At 44.4% G+C, this 13,666-nt stretch overlaps 1 protein-coding gene across 2 annotated transcripts; it reads right to left on the minus strand.

Moving 5' to 3' along the window:
- On the minus strand, nt 1-13,030 carry AGRP (agouti related neuropeptide). Of its 2 annotated transcripts, XM_081962914.1 has the most exons (4): nt 12,995-13,030; nt 7,865-8,029; nt 3,541-3,608; nt 1-330 (listed from the first exon to the last, which is right to left on the minus strand). In XM_081962914.1, the coding sequence occupies exons 2-4, from the start codon at nt 8,022-8,024 to the stop codon at nt 139-141; spliced, it is 420 nt and encodes a 139-aa protein (XP_081819040.1). In that variant the 5' UTR covers nt 8,025-8,029; nt 12,995-13,030; the 3' UTR covers nt 1-138. The 2 variants fall into 2 exon arrangements, with proteins under 2 accessions (XP_081819040.1, XP_081819041.1); XM_081962915.1 differs by lacking the exon at nt 12,995-13,030 and having other exon boundaries at nt 7,865-8,817.
- Between the last annotated feature and the right edge of the window lie 636 nt (nt 13,031-13,666).

Here is a 13,666-nt window from a genome sequence, read left to right on the forward strand (position 1 = left end):
TTTAATTAGCATAATGAAAAAACAACACATCACATTTCATGGATTCTTTCTCATAGGCGATTTATTGGAATGTAAAAGAAATATCTATGGACCCCACATCTATTCAAGATCAGTAAATGACACCCTGCAGAAAGCAAGCTAGTTCCTGCCACAGGGGAAAGTGCTGCTAAATTTCTTGCAGAAGCAGTTAGCATTGAAAAAACGGCAGTAGCAGGTGGCACACGGGTCACAGCATGGCAGTTTGTGCCCAAGGCAGGATTCCTGGACACGGACACATCTCCGCGGGGAACGCCCTTCCCGGTCCTGGGCCTGCAGGGCTGCTGAAATCATCTGCAAGGAGACCACAAAGAGGGTCACGGTGGGGCAGTATTAAACACAAGTTTGAGGAGTTCTAAAACGAACCTAGCTGGAAAATACATTAAAAATGCAAAGGAGAGAAAACCATGCTTGTATGTATGGCAGTTTAATATGTATGTTTTAAAAGGAGTGAAGGCATGAACTAGAAAAATAGTCTGGGACCTTATTAAACCAGGGTTTATTATTGAATCTCCAAGCCTTGTTTATATACTATGAATGGATCTCTAAGGGGTGCATGGCCTGGTTAGAGTTTCTCAGAGCTGCCACCAGCAATGCAGCTTCCAGGAGGAGGATTGGTCAGCCCATATTTTTACCAACCTTTTAATGTTTTGAATAAGACACAGCCATGAAAAACTCAGCTAAAAGTAAGCCTTAAATTCATCTACTGACATTTTAAAGCAAATATATTGCAGCAACCGAACAGGATCCACAACTGTTTCTACTGCAGAAACAGTGTCAGAAGGTCAGGCATTAATCTTAAATGCCAGCAGTACCTGAAACAGCTAAGTCTAAAACTGATTTGAAGGCCTAAGTTATGGTCTGTAGCTTAGACGTTTAGGTGCCAGGAGATTTGTTGTCTTCACTGGTATGCAAAGCTTGAATAAAAATAAACCAATGTAGTTTATTTGTATATTTATCCACATGGAAGGAAGCGCGCAGGGAGGTAACCCAAGGTTTCTGTCTGCGGCCCAGTCCTCTTCAACTTCTTCACAAATGATCTAGACATGATCTAGATAGGAGGAGGATAGATTCAAGATTCAGAAGGATCCTGCTAGACTTGAGCATAGGGCCTAGCTGGTAAGATATAATAGGTCAACCGATTCTACAAAGCATCTGAAGGCAGGACAAGAAACAATGGAGAAATTTCCTGACAGTGAGATAGTTGGAACAGCTTGCCTTCAGAAGTTGTGCTTGCTCCATCACTGGAGGTTTTGAAGAAGGTTTTGTCTCAAATGTATGGAGCCTCCTGCTTGAGCAGGAGGTTGAACTAGAAGACCTCCAAGCTCGCTTCCAACTATTGTATGTTTTTCTGCTAAAATGTAGTTCAGTGGGGAGAAAAGGTCCTGCACTTAGGCAAGAAAAAACAAATGCACTAGTACAGTATAAGCATGACTGAACAATAGCAACTCTGAGAGGGGTCTAGGAGACTTAGTGGACTCCTGATTAAGTAGAAGCCAGCCGTGTGCTGCAAGGCCAATACTGTCCTGGCTGTATCAACAGAGGGATAGCATCATGTTCACACGAAGTGGGGAGGAGGGCTATTTCAAAGGGCAAGACATAGAAGAAGAAGCAAAAAGTAAAGAATTTATGGACTATGAAACTTTATTAACAAAAAGATGGATAACACTGCTGACAACTAAAGACAAGTGGAATAAAGAAGCAGAAAGAGGGCATCAGGATTATATGAGAGATCTTACAAGCAAGGAGTTGCTAGGAGCAGTCCATACAAAGCTCATTAGAAAGAAGCTTAGAAGATTGATACCACAAATGGCAGAGGACATAAGATTGTTTTGTTATTGGAAAGATACAGGTTGATAGATGGAAGAGTATAATTTAAAACTACTAGCTAAACCTAGTGAAACTCTTGTAATAATAGGTATTGTTAAATAAAAAATTGATAATGACAATACTGTATACAGTGCGTAGTGTTATGATAAGCAATAATTGGATATGAATATTGAATGATACCTGAGATTATATATAAAGGTTAATAATAATAATAATAATAATAATAATAATAATAATAATAATAATAATAATAATAATAAAGATAACTAAATTAGACACAGTTAAGTTTTGATTATTAGGGAGAAAATGTTGTGACATAGAATATAGCCAAATAAAGAAAGGATAATAATAATAATCTATACTTGATGACGGTAGAAGAGATGCACAAAAATCGTTTGTAACCAACTGATACACTTTCTACAGGATGTAAAGAAGGAGGATTTTTATGTTTGTTTTAAAAATTAAAAATAAATTAAAAAGTTTTTGGCAAAAAAAATAATAATCACACGAAGTGATAGTATTGCTTTATACTGAACAGTGAGGCCACACTTGGAATACTGCATCCTAGTCTCATCAGCATGGTACAAAAAAGATGCTGAGACCCTAGAAACATTGCAGAGAAGAGCAAGTAGGTTGTTTTAACTAGGTTGCAGGTTAAATTGTAGGAGGACTGGTTAAGGGAACTAGGTAGGCCTAGTCTAATGAATAGAAGAATTAGGGGTGGCATGATCGCCATCTTCTGCTACACGAGGGACCACAGAGGGTGAGGTTGACTTATTCTCCAAAGCACCCCAGGGCGGGACAAGAAACAATAGGTGGAAGCTTGTTAAAGAGAAATCCAACCTGGAACTAAGTTCCTGACAATGAATGCAAGCAATGAAACAGTTTGTATCCCAGAACTGTGGGTGCTCCATTACTGGAGGTTTTCAAGAAAAGATTGGGCAGCCATTTTGAAGATTCAGTTGCTTGCTCCCCCGTGCCTTAAAGCAGAGGGAAGAAGAACTGGTGTGGACAATTTCAACTGTGATGACTTGAGGATGGGATTTCACTTGGAAGCTGTCAAGAGACTTTATTAAAGGCTCTTTGCAGGTGGTTTGACATAATCGTTAAGGAGCTTAACGATTAAGGAGCAATCTGAAGTTGCACAAGGGTTCTTCCAGGTGGACAGTCAGCAAACGAATCTGGTTATCAAGAAATTTCTTCTCCTGTAAGACAATGGGGACCCTCCAAACATGCCATACGTATATTACTCAGGTCTAAACCGTGAGGGTTGCTTTGTGTAAAAGTTGAGATGCCAACTTTATAGAAAGGCCTTCTGTAAAGTTGATCACTTTGCCAACTGATGGATTGGCAAAACATGGGCAAGAAAGCCAGTTTAGAAAGAGAAGAAGTGGGCAGATTACATCAGTCCGTGGACCAAGCTGGGCCAAGGCACACCGGAGTTTAAGGCAAGCTCTTTCTCAGCTGCGCCAGAGGAAAGGGGGCCTTCTGCATGCCAATCACGGGTTATTGAATAGCAGACATTTCTATAGGTTAAAGGCTTTCAGGGCTGGGAAGGACCCTCCTCTTACATTGGAGCCTGCAGAGTTCCTATCCATCAAAGCAGAAAACAGTCATCAGTTATTTTTTTGGAGATTGGCTTTTTGCAGGAGCAGAAAGAATGATTTAGGTTACCATCATGCTGGCTGCTGGCGCAAGATCATCTTGGACTCTTTGTGTTTCCAGAGCCACTTGTTTAAAATCTGTGAAAGAAAATAAAAAAGTTAAAGTAGATTCCAAGAGCTTCCAAAGGAATTTGAGAAAGCAAACTGGACTGCAGCCTATTTCAGAAGCCCCATCGTATTGTGGGAAAGGAGAAAGGAGTTTATTGTTTTTACATAAATTGTAGAAGAGCATACTAATCTTTGAAATGAATACATTGTGTACATATCTAATCTCATAAATGTTGCTGCAAGCCTAAAGCTGCACCTATGAACGAAGGGATGAGAGGCCCCAGGTATGCTCAAAACTGCTTTTAGCTGGAATTTGCTGGCATGGAAATTGGTTTAGAGCAGGGGTGTCCAAACTTGGGAACTTTAAGACTTGTGGACTTCAACTCCCAGAATTCCCCAGCCAGCCATGCTGGCTGGGGAATTCTGGGAGTTGAAGTCCACAAGTCTTAAAGTTCCCAAGTTTGGACACCCCTGGTTTGGACACCCCTGGTTTAGAGACAACCCCCAGAATCTAATAGGGAATAATGTATTCATTTTAGGTGCCTCGTGTAGATTGCGACAGCCTGAGTACTCAACCAATGAGGAAAAGGTGGGAGGTAAACCTGCGATGGTGATCAGGAATATAAAGAAAGTATATTGATGACATCTGTATTCTTCCCATCAGATATTGATCCGGAAGCAATTCAAGCAGAGATGGTAAAAGTTCAGTGAGAACAACCACCCCCCCCCCCAGGTAATGTAGGCAACTCTGTTCTATCTACTGAGCTTCACCACTCATTAGATTCATGAGGATCCATTGAGCACTAAATGTAGGAAAATTGGGAGAGAGATGATAACCTTCTTGGCAAGCCTCCAACTAAGCAAGAGAAGGCATTGCTCATGAGAATTAGTTCTCACTAAATAGAATATAGAACATTAGGGTTGGAAGGGATCTTGGAGGTCTTCTAGCTCATCCCCTGCCTGTGGCAAGAGACCCTATATGGATCTTGGATAGAATAGAACATTAGGGTTGGAAGGGATCTTGGAGGTCTTCTAGCTCATCCCCTGCCTGTGGCAAGAGACCCTATATGGATCTTGGATAGAATAGAACATTAGGGTTGGAAGGGATCTTGGAGGTCTTCTAGCTCATCCCCTGCCTGTGGCAAGAGACCCTATATGGCTGCCCAGTCTCTTCTTGAAAACCTCCAGCGATGGAGTTCCCAGAACTCCTAATGGGAAGCCATTCCACTGATTCATTGTTTTCAGTGATAGGAAAATGTTCCTTAGTTCTAGGTTGGGTCATTCCTTGATAGGTTTTGATCCATTATTCTTGTCACGCCTCCAGGTGCTTTGGAAATAAGTCCTCCTCCTCTTTTCTCTGACAGCCCCTCAAGACTATCCTATCACCCCTCGTGTTAGACTAGACTGTCTCAGTTCCCACAATTACTCGTTATCTGGTTAAATTTCATACCCCTAATAATCTTTTTTGCTTTTCTTTGCATTCTTTCTAGAGTCTCACCATCTTTTTTTATTGTGGTGACCAGAAGTAGACATCGTATTCCAAGTGCTACTGTCGCTTCACGTGATCTTGAGTCTATCCCTCTGCTGAGGCAGCCTTGGACTGCATTAGCTTTTTTGGCAGCTGCAGCACCTGCCTGGCTCATACTTTTCCACCAGGACACCTAGATCTGCCTCCCATGCGCGCGCATGGAACCAGGAAATGCCTATTCCGTAACTCTGCATTTGTTTTTTTCCTTGCCTACTCCTACCACCACTAAACCGCTTCTTGTTGGAGAGAGAGCGCATGGTTTGAGTCTGACAAGATCCTTCTGAATCTTGAATCTATCCTCCTCCTATCCCCTTGTCTAGATCATTTATGAAGATGTTGAAAAGCACTGCCCCCCCCCCCAAACAAGACCCTTGGAGTTCCTCACTGCATGCTTCCTTCCATGTGGATAAACATAAAAACAAACCATTTTTACATACCAGTGAAGAGTTTTTCTGCCTAAATGTGAAGAGTGGAGCTAAGAATCAGCAGGCAAGGGATGCCATGGTGCTCTGACCCTGTGGTGGAGCCCAACAAATCTCCTGGCACCTAAACGTCTAAGCTACGGACCATAACTTAGGCCTTCAGATCAGTTTTAGACTTAGCTGTTCCAGGTACTGCTGGCATTTAAGATTAACGCCTGTCCTTCTGACACAGTTTCTGCAGTAGAAACAGCTGGGGATCCTGATCGGTTGCTATAGTATATTTTATTTAAAATATTAGTACATGAATGAGGAATAGAGGAATCAGTATGAGAAGACAGATGCTATATATATATATATATATATATATATTGGGGGGGGGTTAATAGTTTTTTTAAAAACAGGTCCAAATGCTGATGGTTATTTCTGGCTATGTTTTGGTTGTTTTTTTCATGTGACTGAAATTTGGCTATTAGGAGAGACTAGAGGGCAAAGATGGTTAAGGGTTCTGGGGCTGCCCCATCTGTGGTGCTGGATGGAGTTGCACTGCCCCAGACAAGCCCAGTGTGCAATTTGGGGATCCTCCTGCACTCATGACTCATAGAGCAGGGGGAGCCATGGTTCAGAGCACCTTTGCACAGCTTCCTATGCACCAGTTGCAACTCTTCCTAGGTTGGCAGGTTCTGCTAACTGTCACTCATGCCCTCATCACCTCCCAATTGGGTGACCGTAATGTGCTCTTCATGGGATGAAGAGTTTCCGGGAACTTCAACTGGTCAGCATGCAGCAGCCTGGGCAGTGACCGGATGCGTGTTTCTCAGCACAGTACAGCTCTGCTCCATCAGCTGCACCAGTGGCCACACTGAGTCCAGGGGCTTCCTCTGACCTTTACTGGCATGGGGACTATGCCAACGTTTGCTAAACGTTGCCCAGAGTCACTTCTTGTGAGATGGGCAGCCATATAAATTTGATAATCAATAAACAGGATTTTCCTCCCTTTGCAAATAATTCTTGCTTCCATCAATTCCTATACTGATTTATCTATTTTCATTTATTGGTAATCTCATCAATGTCATCCAATCACCACATTTTGGTTTTCCTATTAATCCATTCCATCTTCCAAGGAGGCAAGAATTATTTGCAAAGGCCGAAAGACATGAAGAAGTATAGTGAATCATGTGGTAAAAGGGACATTTCCTTTATCTCTTATCTTATGTCTTTCATTTCTTTCAGTGGTTATTTTTATTCCTTCTTTAGAATTTCATCTGCCACATCATCTCAATATATTGGCATGACTACACTTTGGAGGAGGAGGAGGAGAGGCAGAACCTGGGGAGGAGGGGTGGAGCCAAGAGAGGAATCAATCTGAGAAGTTGTTAAGTTGCCACAAACAACCCAAGTCCAGCCCCCTCCCTTGAATTCCATTGACCAGCTTCTTGTGCACCGAGGTGAGCAATAAATCTTCTTAGATGGAACTTAATGTGTGGTTCTGATGCTTTAGACTGAAACTTTAATACAGTCTTGTTTTTAAATCTCTGTGTCTTTCCACCCTTGGAAGGAATGAGGTCGCTTATATATCTCCTTGGCTGCATACTTGGGTGCTTTTCGGTCATTCACTGGTGGAGCCGGAGCACAAATGTGTAGCAACACCAGAGAAATTGCACCTGCAAGATTGCCCCAAATAATTGAGGTAGCCATTAAGGGTTCAGGAAACAAATTGAGGGGACAAATACAAATTACCCCATCAAATTGGCCTGGACTTTGTAAGTGATGTTCATTTCACAGATTAAGTCTGTGCTCATAAACTTACTTTTATTTGTTTATATCCCATCTTTCCTCTAGGAATCCATACAACAGCAATCCAGTAAAGAAGGCTGATCTGAAAAAGAAAGACCTAGCCACAGCTCGTCCCGTGAGCTTGCACAGCAGAGTGGGTGTGCGTGGGTGTGCAAGGACCGGAGTGTCTCCAGGCCATTCATGAGTCCACTGAAGAAGATGTGCTTCTCTGCTGATCAACAGGAAGATTCTGCTCTGTTAGCTGGGAGACCACGGATAGTTGGGTGCTGTTCATTTGTGCTTGTGGTGGCGGGGGAGGGGAATGTATTTTACAATCGACTATAAGCTATTCGATAATCATTCAGTTACACAAACAAAGCAATTTGGGGCTAACAGAATCAAAACAGCCACCAACTATCTGGTATGGGAAGGTGTGGGAGTATACAGGAAATACTCTTCTTTCTAAGAATGAATTCTGTCATTTCTATCAACTGTTTCTATTCACCAACAACCAAACATGGGAACATCTGGAAGCTGCATGGAGAAGACATGGAAACACTTACCTGGGATGTGGACCTCCTTGACCATCTCAAGGCCTGGGGAGCTGGGCCTGCCTCTCTCTTCCAGGATGGGTCCCTTTTCATCCAGATGGCCCCGGCCAGAAGCCAGGAAGGCCAGGGTGACCTGTAGGACTCCCAAGGACAGCAGAAGTTGCCTCAACATGATCCCTTCAAGTCACCTGCAGGCCAAGTGGATGGGGAAGAGTTCAGGGGTTGTGAGACCCACCCAGAGCCACCAAGTGGCAGCCGAGCAACAAAGTGAGCTTGCCACCTCATGGTCTCCATCCATCACTGCAGAAACGGACATTTGAGACCCTTGCCAACATCGTCCTTCTGCTCATCTCATTATTCATTACTCTGCCACAGCAGGTGATTTTCAATTACTCAAAAGACGGAAATGGATGTGCTGCATTATTTTCCCTTTAAAAAACACTTTTCTCCCACTTGCATCACGAAGAGTCCAAACTAAGCCTGGATAAACGCAGCAGAGGGCGTGGCAGGTTGTACCTACCCAGCCTTGCCAGGAGACCAGACAAGCCTTCGCCTGAGATTCCTGCTCTGTGAAGGGGATTGGATAGGAAAGAGTTCCTATATAGTTCTGGGATCCTGGGATCAGTATACTTTTTCTGCAATTTCTCAGAGACGCTCGGGCCCTTATTGGGAGATACAGACATGATGCTGTTCAGTTCCAAAGACAACATATTTTCTTCATTGTGCTGTTCAGTTGTCTGAGGCAAACATCTCCATGAGAGGGCATACATCACCCCCCCCCCAAAGGAAAGGAAAGGGAAATCAGGGGAAGGGGCATGCTTGTTTTCCTTCATAAGGGCCCCTGTGTGCGTCAGAGCTGGCCCAGCTCATAGGTCAGCTAATGCAGGCTAACTGGCCTATTGGAAGAACAGGTGTGCCTCCCAAAGGATGTGAACAGCAGTGTGCAAAAATATCTACATCTACATCTATATCCCATAAAAGATAATAAAAACTAATTAAATAAGATGTTCCCATTATTGACATTCCGGCCCCTGAGTTATTTTAGCCAGCAAATAACAATACCTTCCATTTGAAGGGAGGCCGCCTGGGGATTGGCTGCAGTCTCTAAGGTTCTTCATTAAAGGGGAAAGGGGGGGGCTGGGTTGCAGAGGAAACGGGGGAGAAATTTCTTTCAGGCTAGCAAGACTGATGTCACCTTTGCAAGTTGGTCTTCACCGATTCTACTCTATCGTACAGCTACATTAACAGAATCTGGCAAGTCTGAACGTCATCCTGCCACCTTTATAGTCCAAGAAACTAGGGGGGGGGCACACCCTAGTTCCACATCCACTTTCCAGGCTAAGCTGCCTCTGCTCTGCTGGCTGCAGCTCTTCCCTGCGCCCCAAGCCCACTCCCACGTGCATCAGGCCCACGGATGGAGCCCAAGAATGCCTCTGCCAGCAGATGGCCATTCACAGGCCGTCTCAAGAGGGAGACCATTTTTAAGTGCTGTATCCCAAGCCATTTAGGGTTCAACAGATGGATGGGAGCCATTTCAACTGAATTGATGGGTCAGTCAGTCACGGGGATGCCTTAAAGGATTGGTGTGATGTATTCTACTTCATGCTTTCCCTTTGGCTGCTGAGGGATTGCATGAGAGTTTGTTCAAGTGAGAGAAATGGGACCCCTATAATCCAGGGACCATTTTGCCAATGGAATCTGTGTTTTGAGGCATCGAACTGGCTCTGAATGATCGTAGAAGCAAAGACTAGAGATGATGCAGCTCCTCCTTGCCCAGCGCAGGCATCAAGGGATGGCAGCCTTGGGTTAAACACCCCCAGCGAGAGAGGGAGGGAGCGATAGTCACACTCTTCAACAGCTTTTACTGTTCAGTTTGTCAGGCTGTTGTTGTCGCCTGCCAATAATGCAAGCAATAAATTGGCCACTTTGCCAAAAAAAGGGGGAATGCTTGACCTTGATTCTTCTCCTGCCAAAAAAGGAATTCTTTTCTAGACATTCACAAACTGACTGCTTGCTAATCTGTTCCAGAGTTTAACTCTGTTTGAATTGAACCGAATTGAATACTTTATTTGGCCAAATGTAATTAGACACACAAGGAATTGGTACAGCAGCACTCAGTGCACTTGCAAAGCATCAGAGAAAATAATAACAATAATAATGTGGGACTTTTGAATCCAAACAAACATCTGGTCTACAACACATTTGACATCACTATTGTGGAAAAGAAAAAAGTAAAAGTCTGGTTCATTGATATTGCAATACCAGGTGAGGCACAAATTGAAGAGAAACAACTAGAAAAAATAAGCAAACACTGCGATCTGCAAATTGAAGTTGGCAGATTGTGGAGGAAGAAACAAATGGTGGTATCAATTGTCATAGGAGCCTTTGGCGCAACATCCCTTAAAGCAGGGGTGTCCAAACTTGGGAACTTTAAGACTTGTGGATTTCAACTCCCAGAATTCCCCAGCCAGCATAGCTGGGAGTTGAAGTCCACAAGTCTTAAAGTTCCCAAGTTTGGACACCCCTGCCTTAAAGGGCTGCCTGGATACATGGAAATTCTGAAGCTGAATATCCTGCCTTTGCAAAAAAACGGCTTACTCGGAACTGCCTATAAACTCAGACGTTACTTTAACAGCTCTGGGTCCTTGGTTTGGGCTTGAACTCTTAAGTCCCAAATGTAAATCGAATTGAAGATTAAATCAATAATAATAATACCCCGATTGAAAAGGGGAAGTAAATAAAATAACAAAAAGGATAAATAATATTACAGCCACACTGTATGGATCAATATACATGCTCATTAGACAATTAGGTGTTCAGCTAGCTAATCTGAAATGAGAGATATTTCCACTTTTTTTGAAGTCCAGAAGTTACACTTGGCTTCCTCTGGTCCTCTGGCACCATTCCTGCCTCCTGGATTTCTTCAGGATCCTAGAAAGGCAGAATAGATCCGGTCCTAGAGGTTTAAGCTCCTTCATGGGAGCCATTTACTTCCTAACCGTTTTATCTTTATTTGCGGTGTCTTTCCTTCTGCCTAGGGAGTTCTGTTCTTTCGGGTGTTCTCCTTATTTTGGGCATCAATTCTGCTTGAGTCCATTTGGACCGTTCCCCACCCAGGAGAAGACGGAGCAAAGCAGTTATGGGGCTTTGAAGGACAGGAGGAAGGGCTGCCTGGAGTTGTGGGGGCTTCATCGCTGGACGTTATCAAAACTAGACCGGACAACCATTTGACTGGGAAGATAGGTCTCCTGTCTTGAACAGGGGGCTGGACTAGAAGGCCTCCAAAGTCCCTTCCAGCCCCATGTTTTTATATTCTATGTTTTATGAAAAGATGGTTTAGACAAATAATTTGATTACCATAAATAAAGGACTGAGGATCAAATTTGGTATTCGAGGAAGGGCAAAAAAGTGAGATGGATTGTTGTACCAAATCTGAAGCAATATTGTCATGCTGGTTGTCTGATCTAATTGTATATTGTATTGTTTGTTTATTTATTCAATTAATTTTTAATCCTGGTTTTATTATTAGATAGTTAACTCAGGGCAGCAAACACTTTGCTATCACCCTATGCTGGATCGCTTGCTCCCTCTCTTTCAGTGGCAGGAACACGGCCCCTTCTCACCCCTCGCAAGAGATCAGACATATGCACAGCCCCCTCCCCATTCTGGCGCAGGGTCTCTAGCAGGGTCTTGCAAACTCAGGTCTACTCAGCTCCAGGATGCCTCTGCCAGGTCTAATAGAAGGGGAGTCGATGGAACCTGGCTTCTTTGCTCCCGATTTCAAGCAAATTCGCAGTGATAGGGGAGGACGATGTTATGCTAATTAATAAGTCCCCTCCCTGTCCAAATGCTGCCCTTCCTGCCCCTGAGGATGCCTTCTTCCTATGAGGTGTCCTAGTACTCTCTCCCTCCCCCCTCAATGAACGCAGCATCCTGTTCTCACCCACTTTGCCCTATAGCCTTTTTCCAGCTAGAACTGGAGATTGATTTAACCTTCTTTCCAAAATTGGATTTTGTTCTTGGCTAAAAGGCCTCATTCAGTCATTCTCTGGGGAAGTCTTTCCATGGCTTTATCTCTGCAGGATTCAGCTGCACAACTGTACCTGGGGAATGCAGCCGCCTCCTCTGTCCCAGATTGGGGCTCCCACCTCAAAGCTCTGATAGCCTCGCCCCTATCAGGCCAGCTCTGGCGGGCACCTATGCCAGGAGAGGCATCCTACATTCTCTCCTGTGGCATCTCTGCTCTTCTGCTGCTAACGGAGGGGCTGTGCTATCACTCCCTTTCATCCCCCCACACTGAAGGATTAAACGTTTTCCACCGTTCAAAGGCCAGGCCCCAGCATCTTCATCTGGGGGAGAAGGACGTGATTCCTTATGTTTGTTTCGAAGCCTGTTGACCTCCATCTTGGGGGGTGCAGATATGAACTTAGGCATGCCTGAATGGACAGTTCAGTCAATTTAAGAGAAGTTGGTCCCCTGTTGCCATGCCATGTCTGACCCTGGGATGATTTCCCAGCTGTCTATACAAGAGCAACGGCCCTGTAGAATTTTTCTTTTTCTTCCTTTCCTTTTTCTTTCTTCCTCCACTCTTCCTCCCCTCTCCCCACACTCAGCAGTCAGGACACCTTTTAAGGATGACCCGGAAGAGATGCAAAAGAACCAGACAAGGCAGGGACAAACAAAGAGGGAGCAAATCTTGTACAGGATGATACAGGAGAGCTCTCTGATCTATGGGGTCTTTCCAATTTGGTGAATGCTTTTTGACCCACAGCATTTCAGGTTCCCCCCTTGCAGCTGCCTAAAGATCCCTCGAGTTGCTCTTGTTCTATCCCCCCCCCGTGCAAAAGGTTCAGAGAGCCCTCCAGATAATTCTCATTACCCCTACCCCCCTTCTAAGGTAGGTGATGATGAAATTGGAGAGCAGTAGTCTGCCTTCATCTCCCCATCATCATCATCATCCCCATTCTGCCCATCCCTGCCTCCCTCTGGAGTGCCTCTTTCAGACATTATCCCAAAGGGAAAGAAGAGAAGTGACCCACCACCAGAAAGGCTAGTATGTTCCCAGGCTGTGGCTCCCATCCATGGGCCGGGATGCAGCCACAGCCCAGACTCCTTACCATGAGGGATGGAAGTTCACCGTACCTGGATGTGGTTGCCAGCCTCTCTGTCAAAAGGTCGCAGCTCTGGAGAAAGAAGCTGGTTGACCACAGCTTTATATCCATCGCTCGGAATCAGTTGACTGGAGCACATGGTGGCTGCCTAATGGGTGGGAGGGATTCTGAACAAACATCACACCGATTGCTCCTCCAGTGGTCTCCTTATAGGCACCTGGAGGACTATCACACATCTCCTCCTGGGATGGAGGGTCCTACCAAATCCCCAGCCGTTTAGGAAGACGTTCCTTCAGCACAGGGGCCCCCTGAAGAGCACTTCATTACAGCATGGGGAGAGAGCATGGGACCCCATTAAATGAAAAGAAAATAGCATAAAACTAAACCATCAGAGAGGCTTATTTCAAACTGCTTGAAAACCAGGATAGTTTATTAGATTTCTGCAAACAGTGATAAGAAGGATCCCTTGCATTAAGTCTCAAATTTCCATCTGGTTGTTTAATGGTAATTGTGAGGAAGACTCCAATCCTTTGTCCAATTGTCCCTCAAATTAACTGGAGGTTGATCCCTGATCTCTCTGGTTTTTAGACCCCCCCCTTACTCCTCCCCAGGCAAGAAGACAGCTGTCGACCAGAAGCCTGGTGCCATCATAGCTCTTGCTCTCTCCCCCAGCCTGACACTGATTGTATTGCATGCTGTCCCC

Source organism: Natrix helvetica (genome assembly GCF_964273705.1).
Source record: "Natrix helvetica genome assembly, chromosome: 10".
Lineage (NCBI taxonomy): Eukaryota > Metazoa > Chordata > Lepidosauria > Squamata > Natricidae > Natrix > Natrix helvetica.

What these genes read in the sequence shown, in the direction of transcription:
- AGRP (XM_081962914.1), bottom strand. Translation starts at nt 8,024, where the DNA reads ATGTTGAGGCAACTTCTGCTGTCCTTGGGAGTCCTACAGGTCACCCTG. An exon ending in CAAGGAGGTCCACATCCCAG is followed by an intron (nt 3,609 to 7,864) that starts GTAAGTGTTTCC and finishes TTTCTTTCACAG; the next exon opens with ATTTTAAACAAGTGGCTCTG. An exon ending in CGCCAGCAGCCAGCATGATG is followed by an intron (nt 331 to 3,540) that starts GTAACCTAAATC and finishes GTCTCCTTGCAG; the next exon opens with ATGATTTCAGCAGCCCTGCA.